The 17,073-nt window shown below is 36.9% G+C and overlaps 3 protein-coding genes across 3 annotated transcripts; 1 reads left to right on the top strand and 2 right to left on the bottom strand.

The window, feature by feature from the left end:
• Nucleotides 1-5,105: 5,105 nt before the first annotated feature.
• LOC121238622 (serine/threonine-protein kinase D6PK-like) lies at nt 5,106-8,264 on the top strand. Its single transcript, XM_041135577.1, has 2 exons — nt 5,106-5,925; nt 7,362-8,264. Exons 1-2 carry the CDS (start codon nt 5,141-5,143, stop codon nt 8,158-8,160), a joined length of 1,584 nt encoding a protein of 527 aa, XP_040991511.1. The 5' UTR covers nt 5,106-5,140; the 3' UTR covers nt 8,161-8,264.
• A 904-nt stretch (nt 8,265-9,168) lies between these two features.
• LOC121238623 (60S acidic ribosomal protein P2-4-like) lies at nt 9,169-11,680 on the bottom strand. The gene is made up of 4 exons (XM_041135579.1): nt 11,525-11,680; nt 11,342-11,440; nt 9,866-10,089; nt 9,169-9,445 (listed from the first exon to the last, which is right to left on the bottom strand). Exons 2-4 carry the CDS (start codon nt 11,427-11,429, stop codon nt 9,419-9,421), a joined length of 339 nt encoding a protein of 112 aa, XP_040991513.1. The 5' UTR covers nt 11,430-11,440; nt 11,525-11,680; the 3' UTR covers nt 9,169-9,418.
• A 1,273-nt stretch (nt 11,681-12,953) lies between these two features.
• On the bottom strand, nt 12,954-16,814 carry LOC121238621 (pentatricopeptide repeat-containing protein At2g27610-like). Its single transcript, XM_041135576.1, has 2 exons — nt 16,310-16,814; nt 12,954-16,188 (listed from the first exon to the last, which is right to left on the bottom strand). Exon 2 carries the CDS (start codon nt 16,154-16,156, stop codon nt 14,063-14,065), a length of 2,094 nt encoding a protein of 697 aa, XP_040991510.1. The 5' UTR covers nt 16,157-16,188; nt 16,310-16,814; the 3' UTR covers nt 12,954-14,062.
• Between the last annotated feature and the right edge of the window lie 259 nt (nt 16,815-17,073).

The raw sequence follows: 17,073 nt of genomic DNA on the forward strand, positions 1-17,073 counted from the left end.
GAACTAACGTGAGGGAGAGGCAGAAATCTAACATGGAGAGAGAGAGAGAGAGAGAGAGAGAGAGAGAGAGATATAGACTTACGGTGTAGTCTCGGCAAGGGGGTTGAGCTCCAGTCGTCGGCAGCAAGGTGAAAGCAGGGGCTGGACTGGGTACGTGGTGCTACGGTGCGGAGGATCTCGAATTTGTGGGAAAAAATTGTTGTATCAAGATTGCAGAAGTGAGAGAATTTAAAGGCAGGAGGGTGGCGTTGAATTGTTGGACTGGAAATCTATTTGTGACCACCGTAAGTGAAGATAGATCTTAGTCACCGAGAAGATAGGGAGGGTGAGTTCAATTTGGACTTGGTTAGTAACTGTCGTGATAGTAATCCAGCACTTCATTTGACCTGAGACTGGAATTACGTCAATAAGTATTAAAGTGACCAAAATTCTAACGCTGATTTTAAATATTAAGATGAGTCAAACTCGTCTAATAGTTATCTTTGGGCTTTTAGGAAAACTTCTTTTGTAAAATTCCAATTAATTAGGTTCACTCGGTCCATAAATAGTAACGAGCTTTAAATCCCATCAAATCTAACTTAGGCCCCTAAAAATCCAATGACTTCAAATAAAAAAAATCTTAATAGCCCGTGGGCTATTCCAAATTGGCCCATTAAACTTAATGTAGGCCCATTAAATCTATACATCATCCTTTATTCTAAATCCTTGATCAATTTGTCGAACCTATTATTTCCAGTCCTTTAGTCCTTCGATATTTATTCTTAACCTCACATATTCTCTTAAAAATGTAAACCTTGATAATTGATTCCATTACAAGCCTAATAATAATTTCGCTAGACAATTATCTTAAATTCTCCACATAAATATAATTAAATTCTCCACATAGAATAATAAAACTCTCAACATGCAATAATAACATCAAATAAATCTTGACCTATTCACAAAATTACTCAAAAAAATATAAAATGGGCTTTCCATAAATAATAACCTAAAACAAATTTATAAATTGCGGCTTGGCCTAGGTTTGGTGTTGGGCTCGGATGTTATATACTCTAACTCAAACTATTTCACTATTATTTACAAATTATCTTACTACTATTTACAAAATTATCATTTAATCTCGCTCTCCAAACCAGCCCTAAGTCTAGCATAAGGCTCATTCTCTAAGCCCTAGCAAAAAGGCCCCTTGAGTGGTTTATTCAAAAAGCAAATTGAAAATATCCCTGTTTTGCTAAAAAAAAAAAAAAACCTTTAAACAAATAAAATTTACATCAAAGATAGATTTTTTTTTATGAAAAAGTTAATATTGTAATGAACACATATCATATATTTTCTTAATATTTGGGAATTATGTCTGGTCACACCAAATCATCTTATCTCATCTCATATAATTATTATAATTTTTTCAAATTTTCATACAAAATATAATAAATAATTTAACTTTTTCAAATCTTAAATAAAAATTATATTCTAACAACATTCACTTCAATTTTTAACTTTTATATCATCTCATTGTATCTCATCTATGTAATAAAACAAGGAGTAATATGTCCAAGAAACCATAAAAGTGAAGTTATTTGAGATACAAACGAGAAGGGAGTACAAAATTTAGGAACTTAAAAAATCTAAACCTTAAATAAGGATGATGATATGGAAAAGAAAGATTTTTTTTAAAAAAAATTGAAACTTGAGCAAAAGAATTGCATGATATAGAATCAGGATGTCTATTTTATTTGTATTATACTTAATTGGAGAATTTATTGAATTATCGTATTAAATATTTTTTAAAAATAATTTCATTTTGAATTCTTGACTTAGGTCACAGTGTGCATTTAGCCACCCCGGTAAATGAACCCAGCTGAATGATGAGATCGATCTCGTATAAAATGAAATTAACCACTTTTATACTTTCACTATTTGATTGGGTAGCTTGATTTAATTTTAAGAAAGTTCAACATGCTTGAGTTTTAAATTGAAAATTAACATTTATTTTGAATTTAAAAATAAATGAATATTTTCCATAAAATAGGCCTTTTAGATCAGAAAAATAGGCTGCAGCATCATGGGCAGTTGAGTATAAAATAGTGGAAGAACCTACGGTTAGCCAAAAAAAAAAAAAAAAAAGAACTATCTATACATTTTTGAAACAAATATGATATTATACTTAGGTTTTGAATTTGAACTATAACTTTACATTCCATCACGTGTATGCCAGACTCTCACTTAATAAGTGGGTCTAACATGTAAAATATTTAATTAAGTCAGCCCGGTTTGTATTCGTAAACCATCTCAACTCATCTCACTACTATTCATTACTATTCACTATTTTAACTCACAAATCTTACTACTATTCACAACCCATCTCAACTCATTTTCGAATTCAAACGACACCTAAATATATCTCTTCTTATTAGTTCATATTATCATTTTAGTTTTAGGACATGGATAAATTTGTGTTGTATAATAGCTGATGATGAAATAAAAAAAAAAAACTAAAAAACATAAGCATAAAAGAAAAAAATAATCAACAAAGAATTGTACCTATACCTTACTCAATAAAATGAAAAGAAAAAGAGTAGAGATCCAAATAATCAAGCAAAAAAGGTGACTTATATTCAAAGAAAATAGTAGACAGATAATATATACTTTTTTTGTGGGCAGATAATATTAATTTATTCGGTTAGCGCTGTTAATAGCTTTTCGCTCGGTAATCGTTTCGGGTGCTTATTTTTACATATTTGGAAGACAAGAAGAGAGATCCCGCTTTGGGTTCTTCGAGTTAGTGAGAAAAAGATACGGACATGCTTTTTTTGTTGTTTAATAGGTACCAGCAATGAAAAATTCAGTATATATACATATATATATTATCTTCATGTTCTTCTAGATAATTTCTCAGTTACCAGATACGGGGCAATATCTCGTATTCTTCAAGTATTTATCGTTTGCAGGATGCAAATGACTTGAGATTTCACCTCAAATGATATAAGCTTTGAGGATCGCGAGGACAATGGATGAGTTCTCTTTTTTAAAACTTTTTTGTTATGGGTTGGGGTCATTGATTTTAATGGATTAAATGTGCATGATTTTCTACTTTTGGTTGTAAACCCTATTTAGGTACTTGTCACGTATATTACTTATAAAAAGGTAATTCTCATGTATATTACATGTGTACTTAGGTTATGTCTTATTTTATGAATAAAACTTCTTGATTACCTATATAAAAAAAATCTAAGTTGGTTTGAATTTGTTCTCCGACTTTAGACATTATCGAAACAAATCTAAGGACATTGCGGGCATTGATGATTTATAGTTGTTTCTGATTTAATGTGCACTATGTCGGTGTCTTGAACCAAACAGGATTTTTTGGATGCTTTTGGACCAAGTTTGATATTAGTTTGATACAAGTATTTTATCGATGGGAACTTTTAAAGCATTCTGCAAATTTTGTCTGGGCCGGACCTCGTCTTTTCTATAGTAACTCGTGTTTTAGAAAATCAGACTCGAGATGTGCATTTAAGTTCCATTTCAAATGCTCGAGGAGAAGAGCCTCAAGTTGTTTGCAATTTCTCAAGCGCTCAAGTATGCTATAGTATGGAGATCGTGGGATAGGCAGTGGTTTTCTTAGAAATACAAAAATTGATCCTTCTTGTCCTCAACATTGCAAATGCCAAAGGGATGAGAGTGTAGGTGCTATATCTTCTGAAGATGGTTCTAAGACATGGTTTGTGGATAATGCAAAGAAATTAAATCCCATAAACGCTATGGTAAATGCATCAAATATTCTGGAGTTTCAGGATAAATCTATGAGATCTGCTGTCATAGTTCAGCAACGGAACTTTACTTTATGTCTTAACTGTAAATCTACAAAATAGATCCAGTTTCTATAGTGCGATATTTGCATGGGATTCATGGCTGACTGTAAAGTCAGTTGCGTATATATTTATATATATGTATATATTGATATACACTACGCTTGTTGCATATGCAAGTCCATCTGAGAAAATTACTTGTAATCAATTGGTAATATTATTAATTCCCTTTTTGTACACATGAATCACTGTCCTGCAGAGTTGGGAGAAAACAATGGATTCATGTCATAGTTCTGGTCAAGGGTTGATGCCTGCTAGCTTCAAGGTGCGCACAGTTCCTCTGGATGGTGATGATTATGCAACAGAAGAGGTATTGAATCCTGACTTTGGAGAGGCTGCAATTGGCCGTGTTGCACCAGTTGATTCTGGTCAGTTTTCTCACAAGGTCAATTGGTTTTCTAAAGAGAAAAATCTCGTGCTTGCCTTAGTTTCTTGCAATGCTGAATCTTGATTGGGCTATTGTCAATTTCAGGATTATGGTGGATTATTTTATTACGTGCCTATGGAAAATGCTCTGGGGACCTCTCTGTTCAGGAGAGAGTTGATGTGCAAACAGGAATTAAGATGATTCTAAGGCTATGTATTGCGGATGGTTTTGATATGTTTCCTACATTATTAGTGACAGATGATTCCGACCTACATAGTATGAGTATTCTATATTAACTCAGATGCCGTGGTGCCAGGCAGTTCATCCGCATCCATACGAAAATTGGTTACTGAATTCTTGAATACTGGCCTATCGGAATTCTTCATGGAATGGTTGTGTTGGGCATAAACTGGCACACAGGTCTTATTCATGTGTCATAGCATTGTTCGTAAGCTTCTTTATTTTGTAAAGATGTGTTTTGCCTGTTTAGGACTATAGGCGGCACCGGTTGTCATTTTGTAAACTGTACATCAGGTAATAAATGGATGGCATTGTCTCAGGGAATCCATTACAATACAGGAAGACCATTCGCGTTAATTATCATCTTGTTTTGGAATTGCCAACTGTTCTCATTAGCTTGTGATGAAATGCAAGTTAAACAATCCTTTGTTATGTCATTTATGCAACTGATCAGAGACTAATGTTCATGCCATTCAAGGTATTCATGTTCCTGTGAATAAGCACAAGAGAAGAAAAAAATTGATTAAAAGGATATAAAATTACCATCTTCCTAATCAGATATGATATATAAGATAGTGATATTAACATCGTTCGTTATTTTGGGAGCAACCCACTTGATTTGATGGCACCTTAAATTTAAAATTATATTACCCATTTAAATATAATGCTATTGGGCCCTATTGGAACAAAAGCCGGCCATATGGCCCATTCTCACACTGCCGGCCCGTTCCGTCCTTCCCCAACCTTCAAAAACCTCTCCCTCTCATTTTCTGTTCTCCACTCTTTCGTCCATCAGCCATTTCCCTCTTCTGCAAAGGGTGGCTCCACCTCCGCCCCCATCTTTTTTACCACCATGCAACCATGTGTCGATGATGTCTCCGACGATATTGACAACCTTAGCATCAATTCTACCACCACTTCTGCTACCACAACTACCACTACGACGACCACCACTACCATTAGTACTCCCAATGAAACTAAGTGCAGCACGAGTTCAGGTTCTGAAACAACCACATGGACCGCCTTCAGCCACGCCTCCTTCTCCGCCAAGCCTCACGCGCCCTCCCACGATCCATGTTGGACGGCAATCCGTCGCATGAAATCCGAAAACCCCGCAACGCTCGGCCTCGAGGACCTCCGCTTCCTCCACCGCCTCGGCAGCGGCGACATAGGCAGCGTGTATCTGGTGGAGCTAAAGGGTGGCAACGGGTGCATGTTCGCGGCCAAGGTGATGGACAAGAAAGAGCTGGTCACCAGGAACAAGGACGATAGGGCAAGAATAGAGAGGGAAATACTGGAAATCTTGGACCATCCTTTTCTGCCTAGGCTTTATGCCACCTTGGAAACGCCAAGGTGGTCTTGTCTGCTGACCGAGTTCTGTCCCGGCGGCGACCTCCATGTTATCCGTCAAAACCAACCGGAAAAAAGGTTCGACGAGGCAGCCGTACGGTGCGTACAGTTACTAATTACGTAGCATTATTATGCTTGCTGGGTGTGTTGTGTTTGTAGAAGTGCCATATGGAGTATATAATGCATGTAGGGTATATATGGTTATATGGCATTATTTATGTTATAAATATGATTTTACGACTGCATGAGGAGGACCAATGATGCATCATGATAAGTGGGCCAGTGGGGTCCTTCCTCTGTTCAATATTGTTTGGGTGGGGTCCATGTGTTTGTTCTTTGTCTTTGGTGGGTCTGTCGCGCTTTGGATCATCATTGATCCCACTTTCACGTTAGATGATAGAAGTAGTTGAAATTGAGAGAGCACCACCAAGTAATTAGCTTCCACACATCACACATTTTTGGCCAAGTTTTATTCAAATTCGGCTGCTCCACAGTCACAATATTATTTAAATTAATTAAACCTTTTACTCATGAGGATCGAATGTGATATATCAAATCAATTACATGAAAATTAATGATCGTGATTATCAAAAGAGAAATGTTTACTTGCAATCTTAAGGTGCGCAGTTATAAGCTCTGCAATTCTTGCATACTCATTTTAAGAAAAATAGATAAATCTGTGACCAACACAATGAAAAAATCATTTTTTTTAACAGCGAATCCTTTTTTTTTTTTTTCAAATTGAGTAAGCAGGACTTGCACACTTTAAAAATGTATTACTCTTTTAAAAACTCTTCATTGCATGAAATTCCTTCCAGAATTCTAGCTAGATGATTATAATCCATAATTGTCATTTTTAATCAGTTCAATTACAGCAAAGGAGAACCACATGAAATAGGTCACCTCTAAAACGATTTATACCACCTTAATTTTACATTTGTGAGATTTTCATGATCTAGATTATAGTACTCTACGCCCTCTTACTTTATTTTAGAGAGATTGTCTTATATATGTCATATGGGTAATATTATTTAAGGCTACTTTTAACCTCACATATATAAATTATACTTTATTTTTCGTGAGAAAGAATGGTGAGAAAGAAACAAGAAAGAACACTATATTATAGTATTAATTGTTAAACTTCTATTTAATGATCCCCAAAGTGGTAATGTTTCTAAGCCTGTTTGATGTAAAGGTTAGCTATAGGCATGGTCGAAGATTTTCTCTTTTATTCTTTTGTCCCTACTTCAACTTCATGATCATAATGACCATCAAAGTGCACAGCAACCCAACCCATGGTGGACCCTCTCGTGAAAGATTGTAGTTATTCTGCATCTTCCATGGCTTCCTCCTCCTCACATTGTGGCCACATTATTTCCACTTTCTTTTGGTCAAAGGTCATGCATGGCCACTGTGAATCCCACTTTATTTTGCAACTCAATTATAGGATTATACTGTCTTATCTTTTCAATATTCATTTGAATGAGAACATGTTGATGATGCTAACATATTTTTCATGGATGTTTGTGTTTCAGGTTTTATGCTTCAGAAGTTGTGGTTGCCCTAGAATACCTGCACATGATGGGTATTATCTATCGGGATCTTAAACCTGAAAATGTACTAGTGAGATCGGACGGTCACATAATGCTAACGGATTTTGATCTCTCCCTTAAAGGTGACAGTTCTACATCAACAGCTCAACTTGTTTCTGACCAAAACCCTCAAGTTCAAAATTCTACCAACGAATACCAGAATGACCCTCATTCGTTTGATACCTCATCATGTATTTTACCCAATTGTATTGCGCCAGCTGTATCATGCTTTCATCCAAAACGCAAGCGTAAGAAGAGGTCAGATCATCATGGGACCCTCGAGATTGTGGCAGAACCAATTGACGTCCGATCAATGTCATTTGTGGGGACCCATGAGTACTTGGCGCCGGAGATTGTTTCTGGGGAAGGACATGGCAGTGCAGTAGATTGGTGGACACTCGGGATTTTCATGTATGAAATGTTCTATGGGGTGACACCCTTTAAGGGTATTGGCCATGATTTGACCCTAACAAACATAGTGGCAAGGGCCCTACAATTTCCAAAGGAACCAACTGTACCTGGCTCGGCTAAGGACTTGATGGTACAACTTTTAATGAAGGACCCCACTAGGAGAATGGGGTCTACAATGGGTGCTACGGCAATTAAACACCATTCATTCTTTGATGGGGTTAATTGGGCATTGCTAAGATGTGCAAAGCCACCCTACATTCCACGTCCGGTGACTCACCGGGACTTTGTCCCGGCCGACAAGGGTACAGGCAATTCGGTAGAGTATTATTAGAGAGGTGGGGATGAAGGAAGCTTCAGTCAAAGGTTGCTAGGTTTCATACACTACAGACACACTCTATTTGATGCACATGAAATCAAAAGCCTATTTTTTTTTTTTTTTTAAAGAAAAGCATGCCTTGGATACCATACCACATTTTGATAGCATGCCCATTTGTCTCTTTTTGTTTTCCCTTTGTTTAGTTTTGAATTGGGTGTTTATTTTCCAAATAATTTTTTTAGGAGTGGGCCTGTCAAGGCAGCTGGCCTGCTCTCAATATAATACACTAGTTTTGCTTTTATTTATATATTTTTTTGTTTTCGGGTACCATGCAGAATAAGCTCCAAATCATTAGTCATGAACTTTTCTTTTTAGTAATCAGAAGCTACATGCATTTCTTAATTGGATAAAAGACAATAAAACTAATAAATTGGACATTATAAATGGTAAGAAATCATGCACTGGTTGAGTTTATGTATTTATGGGGCTTCTACATTCGACTACTTGAATTTTGGATTAGATGTTCCAATATCAAATTCTGCATAAATATGCCCCTTACTCAAAAATTTTTCTATCAATCACTATTCACTACCTCACATCCCACATCTTATGAAAAACATCATAAACTCTATGAAAAATACTCTCACAACCTATGAAAAAGTTGTAAGTGTGGAACGTTGGAATGTATAGTGGTTGATGTGTAGAATTACTACAGGTACCCTCTATGAAAAATACTCCCACAACCTATGAAAAAGTTGTAAGTGTGGAACGTTGGAATGTATAGTGGTTGATGTGTAGAATTACTACAGGTACCCTCCCTTGGGACTTGTCAGAATGCAGATCATGGCCTATATAAGGTTTTGTGCTTTGGGCATTTTACTTGCCAAGAAAACAAAATATAATTCTTTCTGGGAAAATTTCTTGGAGTAAACTTTTTTCTGATACAATGGAGGCGAGAGTAGATGCTAGCACAACAGTAGTTGGTCAACTGAGAATAGAAAATGTAAATGATCTCTCTGGAGATGAACAGCTAGCTCCAAATACCACTGGGAATTAGTGGATCATATCAATATCTCAAGGACCAGAAAACAACGTGCAATATTCGAAAGAACAATACTAAGTTAATCTGTAAGATTTCTGCATAACTTCCCAGTCTTAAAGAGAACCAAACATTTTAAAAAAAAAAAAAACAGCCTGCAGAAACATGAACTTGTGATTTCTACCAAGCCATGAATTGGAGTAATCTTGAAACATAACATGATATCCTAATTTCTCAATCAAACAGACTGAAGCCCATATCCTGCAAAAAGAAGAACAAAAAGAAACATCAGAAAAAATGGGATTTGAAATTTTGAATGGAAATGTTAGCAAAAGCAAGTAGTTCGTGCCCCTATGTGAAATATTTCAGTCTATAGAGAGCATATGGAATTGTTCTACATTCCCACTATTCTCCAAGGAGTCTATTGGGCCCAGTCTCTTTCCCATGCTCCCACCAATGGCAGGGAACATCCCGAGTGAGGGGGTTGTCCCATTTAAAAAGTTAAAGATATCAATGGCTCAATTTGGATTGGTATTGCAGCAACACATTCTTCAAAAGTAATTTGATGGAATTAAGGTTCTTGAAACTGTGGATGGCTGGAAGAATTTAGACCTGACGGCCAATCTTAGAAGGTTACTTTCACTAAATTAAGGTAATGCAATTTTATTGCGGAATACTTACATCGTCTGATTCCTCTTTCTCTTCCACCTTTTCCTCTTTCTTTGGCTCTGCTGCAGCAGCAGCACCGCCACCACCACCTGTTGCTGCAACTGCAACAGCACCACCACCACCAGAAGGGACAGATGCCAATTTCTCTCTTCCAGATGCAATAAGCTCAGTAATGTCTTTACCCTTCACCTCAGACAGGAGCAGCTCAATCTTATCCTCATCAACTTCAGCTCCAACTACATAGTCAAGTTTTTTATATCAGAGATAAGTAACTATTAATGAATAATACATTTCTTTGATTTCAATTTACAGAAAATGTTAGCCATAATCATAGTATGAGAGCATCAACAAGGAATCCAGATTAATTCTGAACCCAAAATGGGCCAAGTAATTAAAAGCATAAAAAATTTCTAATTCGCATTAGAACTGGATTTACTACTAAAAGAATCAAACCAAAACAAGATTAAGATAGTCGTGGAAATTTAATATGACACCCAATAAATCAAACCAAAACAACAAAGAGAATTTCAACCGATTATTACATATCCATCTACTCAAAACATGAATTAATCGGCAGGACCAGCAAGCCTGTCCTAGATGATTATTTTATTAAAATCAGTGAACCCTGTACAACATGTACAAAATCCTTCATTAGTTGTCATATCAAAGAATGAAAATGGGGTATAGCATCCCCCCCCCCTCCCGGCCCGCCCAAATAAAATAAAAAAAAAGCTCAATTACTGAAAATCTTCCACTTGTTGCTCAAGATTCCACTACCAATGAACCCACTCAGACAAAAACAGAAGCCCAATTAGGTCAAGTATAACAATCATGCTCGGCATTCCATCCAATTAGTATCATATAATGTCTAGTTCTTCAACCGCAAATATTCTAATCCATCCCCATTATTAAAACATATAAACTACTGCCAAAACTAATCTAAGTTATGAGTTCAGATCAACCCTGGAGCGGTATTACAGACTACAGCCAACACAGAAGGGAAAAGCCCAAATCTACCAGAAACCAAACAAGTGATATTAGCTTCTCAAAGAAGGGATAAAAAAAACCGCCTCGATTGGTAAAAACTCTAAAAAGAGAAAGAGAAAATGCGGTTCATAGCACAACTAATAAAACAACCAACTTCAGTCCACTAATCACTGGAACTTGTTTGGCCAAATGATCACCTTTTGAGGCCAGATTAACGAAATAACCGTAATATATCCCCTGGATTCCATATAACCAAACAGAGCATCAAATTTAATAAACTTGGAAGCAACGACTGCAATCATCTGAACCCACTTGAAGGGAAGGAATACAAAACTAGTAAGTAGTTTTATTTTCCCTTTAATGTAATTAATGCAATCATCTGAACCCAAATTGACAGCCAAAAGTTATTCATCTGAAAGTTTTGCAGAAGGCAACATTTGTTTAATGAGAAAGTGATCTATTTACATATAAAATCACGAATGAGAGAGAGATAGAGAATACCGGATCCCAGGATGTCTTTCAAATTCTCAGCTGAAGGGCTGATGTTCCCTCCCAAAACAGCCAGCAAATACGCAGCTATCACCTTCATTTTACTTTTTCCTGCAAAGCCAACTCATCTAAATTAGGTTTAATCAATAAGTTGAGAGACAGAGACAAAAAGGTCGAGAAAGAAGGAGGGAATACTATGAGGGCTTGTGAATCCGAGAGAATGGAAATGAGCGCAACACAGCCGGAAGGTCCTCAGGGTTTAAGGACCGTTTTATAAGCTATACAACTAGGGTTAGGGTTTGGTTTTGGGATGTTTGGATCGATTCGGGCAGCAATAGGAATTGTTTGGGTATAGGGTAGTCCGAGTTCTTGCTTTCCCGGTTTTCCTTTTACGCTAGGAAAGGTCTTTTCGCGGGATAGATAATTTGCTAACCAGGATAAGATATATCATATCCATAAAATACATTTCACAATATATTTTACAGCACGTATATTAAAGTGATGATATTTTTATAAAGTGATATTATTTTTATAAAATATTTTATTTTTGTAAAGTTATAGTCTGCAAATAGATTTTTTTTTTTAAAGCTCAAATAGATTTTGAATGTGAGGTTAAAAATAAAGACAAACACTGTGTGGTCGATAAATCTTTGGGATAATTTAGGACTGTTCCAAATCCGGTAAACAAAGATATTGTGAGTTTTTATTTATTTATTTATTATTTTAATGTCGTAAGTCCGTAAACAAAGATAGAAATTATAAGAAAGTTGTAGTAGAGGTCTGTTTGGATAGTAAAAAGTATTTCACTTTATCTCATTTTATCATTATAATTTTTTTAAATTTTTATACAAAATATAATAAATAATTTAACTTTTTCAAACCTAAAAAAATAATAATATTAAAAAATTATATTCTAATAATATTTTATTCAACTTTTAACTTTAATCTAAAATTATCTCATCTCATCTTATCTTATTATCCAAATCACACTAAGTGCTATGTTATCATTAATTTGCGAATGAAAAATAATTATAAAAAAGTTTTAAATTTATATTATAAATTGATATGTTTTAATTTGGTACCTCATATTAAAAAATTTTGAAGATATTTATGATCTATGAAGACAAATCCACGTGTGATCGAGTTCGATATTTCTTTCAAACGTAACACAATCTTAGTGATGTGAACCGCGTAAAAAGTGACAGGAGAGGCGCCAAACCCCATCAATCGTATCTTCCCGAGCACTAAAATGAGTGCATCGTTTGTAAAATTGACTCAAAACTCTTAGCTTTGATCTTTTCTCTTATGCAAGCTATCGCGCCCGACGCAGGTTGGCAGACTCGGCTGTTGTTGCTTAAGAGCTTTGGTCAGTATCACCTCATGTTTCATACATTTACTCTCATTCTAAGAAAAGGGTGGGAATGTTCGCAGGTGTCTGTAGATTATGGAAGGCACGGTTTCTTTCTTCAATTCTCACAGAGCAGAATGAAAACAGCTGACTCACGGTTTCCAACTTCCAAGTCATGCAGCATTCACATTGGCAACATAGAATGTCATTTTTTAAAATGTGATAAATAAGTAATGGTGTCATACAATTTGATATTTTTGGCAGGTTGGAGAGGGATTGTGTAAAGATATGAGATTCAATTTAGTTTAAACGAGTTCACAGGATCATCTTTGGATTATAATTTCTGTACTAGCATGCATGGGCTATTCCGCAGAGCAGCATACATTGTGTCAATTCTGGTAGGATCAAGACTAGTGAACATAATAGAACATCATTTTGTAAATACTTTCGAACTTTAATTTGATGATGGATACAGTTTATCAACATGATTGGTGAATATTGTGCTCATGGCTTCCCAACCGCATGCATCGGCATACAGTGGATGGACATTACCGTCAAATTGATGAGAAGAAGTAGAACCTTGGCAGCTTCTTTGCCTTCCTCAAGGAGAATAGAATCAGCCGCGATGAAGTTCGGGTACCCAACTCAATTTTGTACTTCTTTTAATAATCCTGAGCTTTTCCTAGATTATTTCCCCTGTTGACAATCATGAGAGCTACGATATCAGCAAATCAGTGCAGGAAGGAAGTAAACTTGAGAACGAAAAAACTTTGAACCACTCCAGTTTCAAGCTTCTTTTGAGATTGAGAACAGCAGACTGTGGACCCTCTGAATTATGTATATTTTCTCAAACAGAAGAACGAGCCATTATAAGAGAACCTTGTCCAATAGTCTTGAGTCCGAAGAGAAGGGATCCAAAGAAAGATATTGCAGAGGATCAAGTCAAAAAAAGAAGTAAGCTCATATCAATTAGGGCATCGGCTTTATTTGAAATGGTCAACAGGAGGAGCAGGCCCGAGAATCAGGTGCATCGCAGACTACCCTCTGAAACTAAGGCTACAATGCCTTGAGTTTGCTAACCTCTCACCTAGGGGTCCTCCCACACCATCAGTCTTGAACATTTTTCTAATCTCCCGTCACTCGCACCTTTCAGTGTTACAACGTGACCTCAGACTGTCTACTTGCAAGGCATATAACAAGTCACCACCAATTTTGAATTTTCAAACATTCTATGCATGTGAAGTCCTCCTCTTCATAACATCTAATGCCATCATCTATTATCTCAGATCGTCATTGATTCATGTGTCTTATTTTCTCACATGTAAACGACTTCAGTATATTTCATGCCGTATGACCAAATACTTTTTCTATCCAATCTCCCTAGCTTAGTCACTGGGGTGCAACAAGAACATGGCATCAGGTACGTATCCTGCATCAAACAACTGCTCTGTTAACCCGTCCAAAACCTGATGGAGATTGGTTTCTTGGAATTGTCTATAATGACTTGCAGAAAAGTAATATATTTTGTTCTTCAATTCAGCCCAGCTATATCCTGTGTCTTTCTTTAAATCCTTTATCTTCATTATTTTTCTCACTTTTGCTACTTCATTCCACATCTTGGCCTCAGCGTATATATTTGATAGGGTGATATGAGCCGAAGTATCTTCTGGATCAATACTCAAGATCTTCTCTGCAGCATATCTTGCTAGAGCCAAATTCTTGTGAATTTTGCAGCCAGACAAGAGACACCGCCAGACCACCTTATCAGGATCCATGGGAAAACTCCTTATGAACTCAAAAGCTCTTTTTGTCTGTCCTTTACGGGCAAAAAGGCTGACCAAAGAAGCTATATGATCTGTCCTTGGGGCAATACCATGGTCTCTGATCATGGAATTAAAGTGGCCCCATCCCTCCTCTACAAGTCCCACATGCCCACAGGCAGATAAGACTCCAAGAAATGTTATATCATTAGGCTCAATTCCATTTCTCTGCATCATGCTATAGATCTCTAAAGCTTCTCTGCCAAAACCATGTTGTGCATATCCCACAAGCATGGTATTCCAAGAAACTAAGTTTTTTGTAATTAGGTTATCAAAAACTTTCCGAGCTTCACTTACTCTTCCGCACTTAGCGTACATGTCTATAAGAGCACTCCCTACAACCACATTGGTGTTGAACCCAGGTTTCATGATGCAGCAATGCGTTTGTCTCCCCCACTCGATGGCTGGGAGATCACCACAGATGCTCAAAATGCTAGAATATGTGTAAAGATTAGGTTCAAATCCTTCGATCAACATATCCTTTAGAAGCTCAACGGCTTCTCCATGATGACCTGATCTAAGATGTCCAAAAATCAATGCATTCCAGGAGACAACATCATGTTCAAGCATTTCCTCGAAAGTCTTTGATGATTCCCCGAGAAGCCCACATTTTGAGTAAAAATCCAGAACTGCGTTGCCAACAAATATGAATGAAATGAATCCCATTTTAATGATCAAAGAGTGGAGTTGTTTTCCAACTTCAACGTCTGCCATATTTGCAAATGCTCCAAGTACTGAAGAGAATGTCCTTTCACCAGGTTTCAAACCCGAAGAATGGAACTTGTGGAAAAGATCAATGGCGTCTCTTTCTTTTCCCTGTTGAGCATAGCCTCCCATTAATGCAGTCCAAGCCTGCAACTTTGGCTTGTCCACCTCCAAAAATGCCCGATGACTAGAGTGTAATTCTCCACACTTGGCATAAAGATTTATCAATGCTGTCATAACGAAGTTGTCTAATCCAAGTGCACACTTGATGATAAGTGAATGCAATTGCATCCCAACCTTCAAGTTCTCAAGCGCGGAACAAGCTCCCAACATACTTGCACAAGAAAATTCACTAACCTCTACTCCTTCCTTCTGTGACTGCATGAAAATCTTTAACCCCTCTAGATTTTCCCCACATTGACAATAACAGGCAAGTATCGAAGTCCAAGAAACTAAATCCGGCTTCAAAGTTGCATCAAATGCAAGCCGTGCAGAGTTCAACAAACCACATTTCCCATACATATTGATCAAGCAATTACTGACTCGGCCATTCAACTCTTGCTCATGTCTATAAATCCTTCCATGAATCTCCTTACCAGCTCGTGCGTCGCCTATACTAGCACAAGCAGATATGGCTCCAACATATGTATAAGGATTTGGATTGAAACCATCAATAACCATTAATCTGAAACAATTTAAAGCTTCTTCTTCGAAACCAGTTTGGGAATACCCAGATATCAAAGCAGTCCACGAAATAAGGTTCCTTTCAGGCATTGCATCAAACACTTTGCGAGCATCATCCATGCGACTGGATTTTGCGTACAATGAGATCAAATGGTTGTTTGCATAGACATCCGGGCGGAACCCAGATGTGATAATCTTTCCATGGACTGCTCTGCCTTTGGGGATACATCTGGTGTCGCCAAAAAGGCGCAGAAGACGACCAAAAGTCATCTTGAAGGAATTCGAAAACTAAGGGAAGGTGGCTGATAAACGAATTCGAGGACATCTTTAAAGATCGATAAGAAGCATTATATTAAGTAGAACCCAAAAAAATAAAAAAATAAAAACTAGTGCTTGTGAGAAAAGATGGGTCCTGGAAAATACCATATTTACCTTTACATGAGAACGTTCCATGCAAGGTCGGCAAGGTACCTATCTACAGAAGTTCCGTAAATCTTTCAAAGTCAAGTTAAATAAAGAGAGCCGAAACATCTTCAGCGCTGCCCTCCACTGACATCTCAAACTCAAGTAGCGTCAAAGGGACTTGCGACCGTATGCCATGCCTGTTCGAGCACTGGTCTGGTCTCATACCCATCAGGCTTCGTTGTATGTAGGCTTCGTTTGGCTATAGGCTTCATCGGCGTCGAGGCCTCCTGGTCTGTTGGCCGGTTGGGTTTGTGTATGGGCTGATCTGTTATGGTTTCCAGCCCAAGTTTTCAGCAAGTTGATAAAAACAAGTAAAAAGCCCAATTCATGTAGAAACGATGGTTGATACCTTGTAATGAAGGGACTCGACAGATTTTAGCAGGTTCCGTCTATCTTGTCCCTCTGTTTCCATAAACGCTGATCAACCTCGAATTTGACCACTTTTCCCTCTACCCTCCATCATTTTCTTTGCATTTCCATACATTCAAACAACAATTATTTGGGTAACATAACAGCCTTATATTTTACTTTAGGATCAGTATTTTGTCCCGTTGTGTAAATAAAAAATGTAAATTTTATTAGGTTAGTGGATAGTGTGGGAAGGGGTAAATAAATTAGAAAACTGCTACATACACAAAGAGATTATACAAAGTAAACTTACAAACTGATGTAGTTTTATGGGATTTGTTAGATCTACTTTACAATAAAAATAACTTTACAAT

The sequence above is a fragment of the Juglans microcarpa x Juglans regia genome, chromosome 7D, assembly GCF_004785595.1.
Source record: "Juglans microcarpa x Juglans regia isolate MS1-56 chromosome 7D, Jm3101_v1.0, whole genome shotgun sequence".
Lineage (NCBI taxonomy): Eukaryota > Viridiplantae > Streptophyta > Magnoliopsida > Fagales > Juglandaceae > Juglans > Juglans microcarpa x Juglans regia.

What these genes read in the sequence shown, in the direction of transcription:
- LOC121238622 (XM_041135577.1), top strand. Translation starts at nt 5,141, where the DNA reads ATGCTATTGGGCCCTATTGGAACAAAAGCCGGCCATATGGCCCATTCT. An exon ending in TTCGACGAGGCAGCCGTACG is followed by an intron (nt 5,926 to 7,361) that starts GTGCGTACAGTT and finishes TTTGTGTTTCAG; the next exon opens with GTTTTATGCTTCAGAAGTTG.
- LOC121238623 (XM_041135579.1), bottom strand. Translation starts at nt 11,429, where the DNA reads ATGAAGGTGATAGCTGCGTATTTGCTGGCTGTTTTGGGAGGGAACATC. An exon ending in GAAAGACATCCTGGGATCCG is followed by an intron (nt 10,090 to 11,341) that starts GTATTCTCTATC and finishes TTGACTATGTAG; the next exon opens with TTGGAGCTGAAGTTGATGAG. An exon ending in AGAAAGAGGAATCAGACGAT is followed by an intron (nt 9,446 to 9,865) that starts GTAAGTATTCCG and finishes TTCTTTTTGCAG; the next exon opens with GATATGGGCTTCAGTCTGTT.
- LOC121238621 (XM_041135576.1), bottom strand. Translation starts at nt 16,156, where the DNA reads ATGACTTTTGGTCGTCTTCTGCGCCTTTTTGGCGACACCAGATGTATC.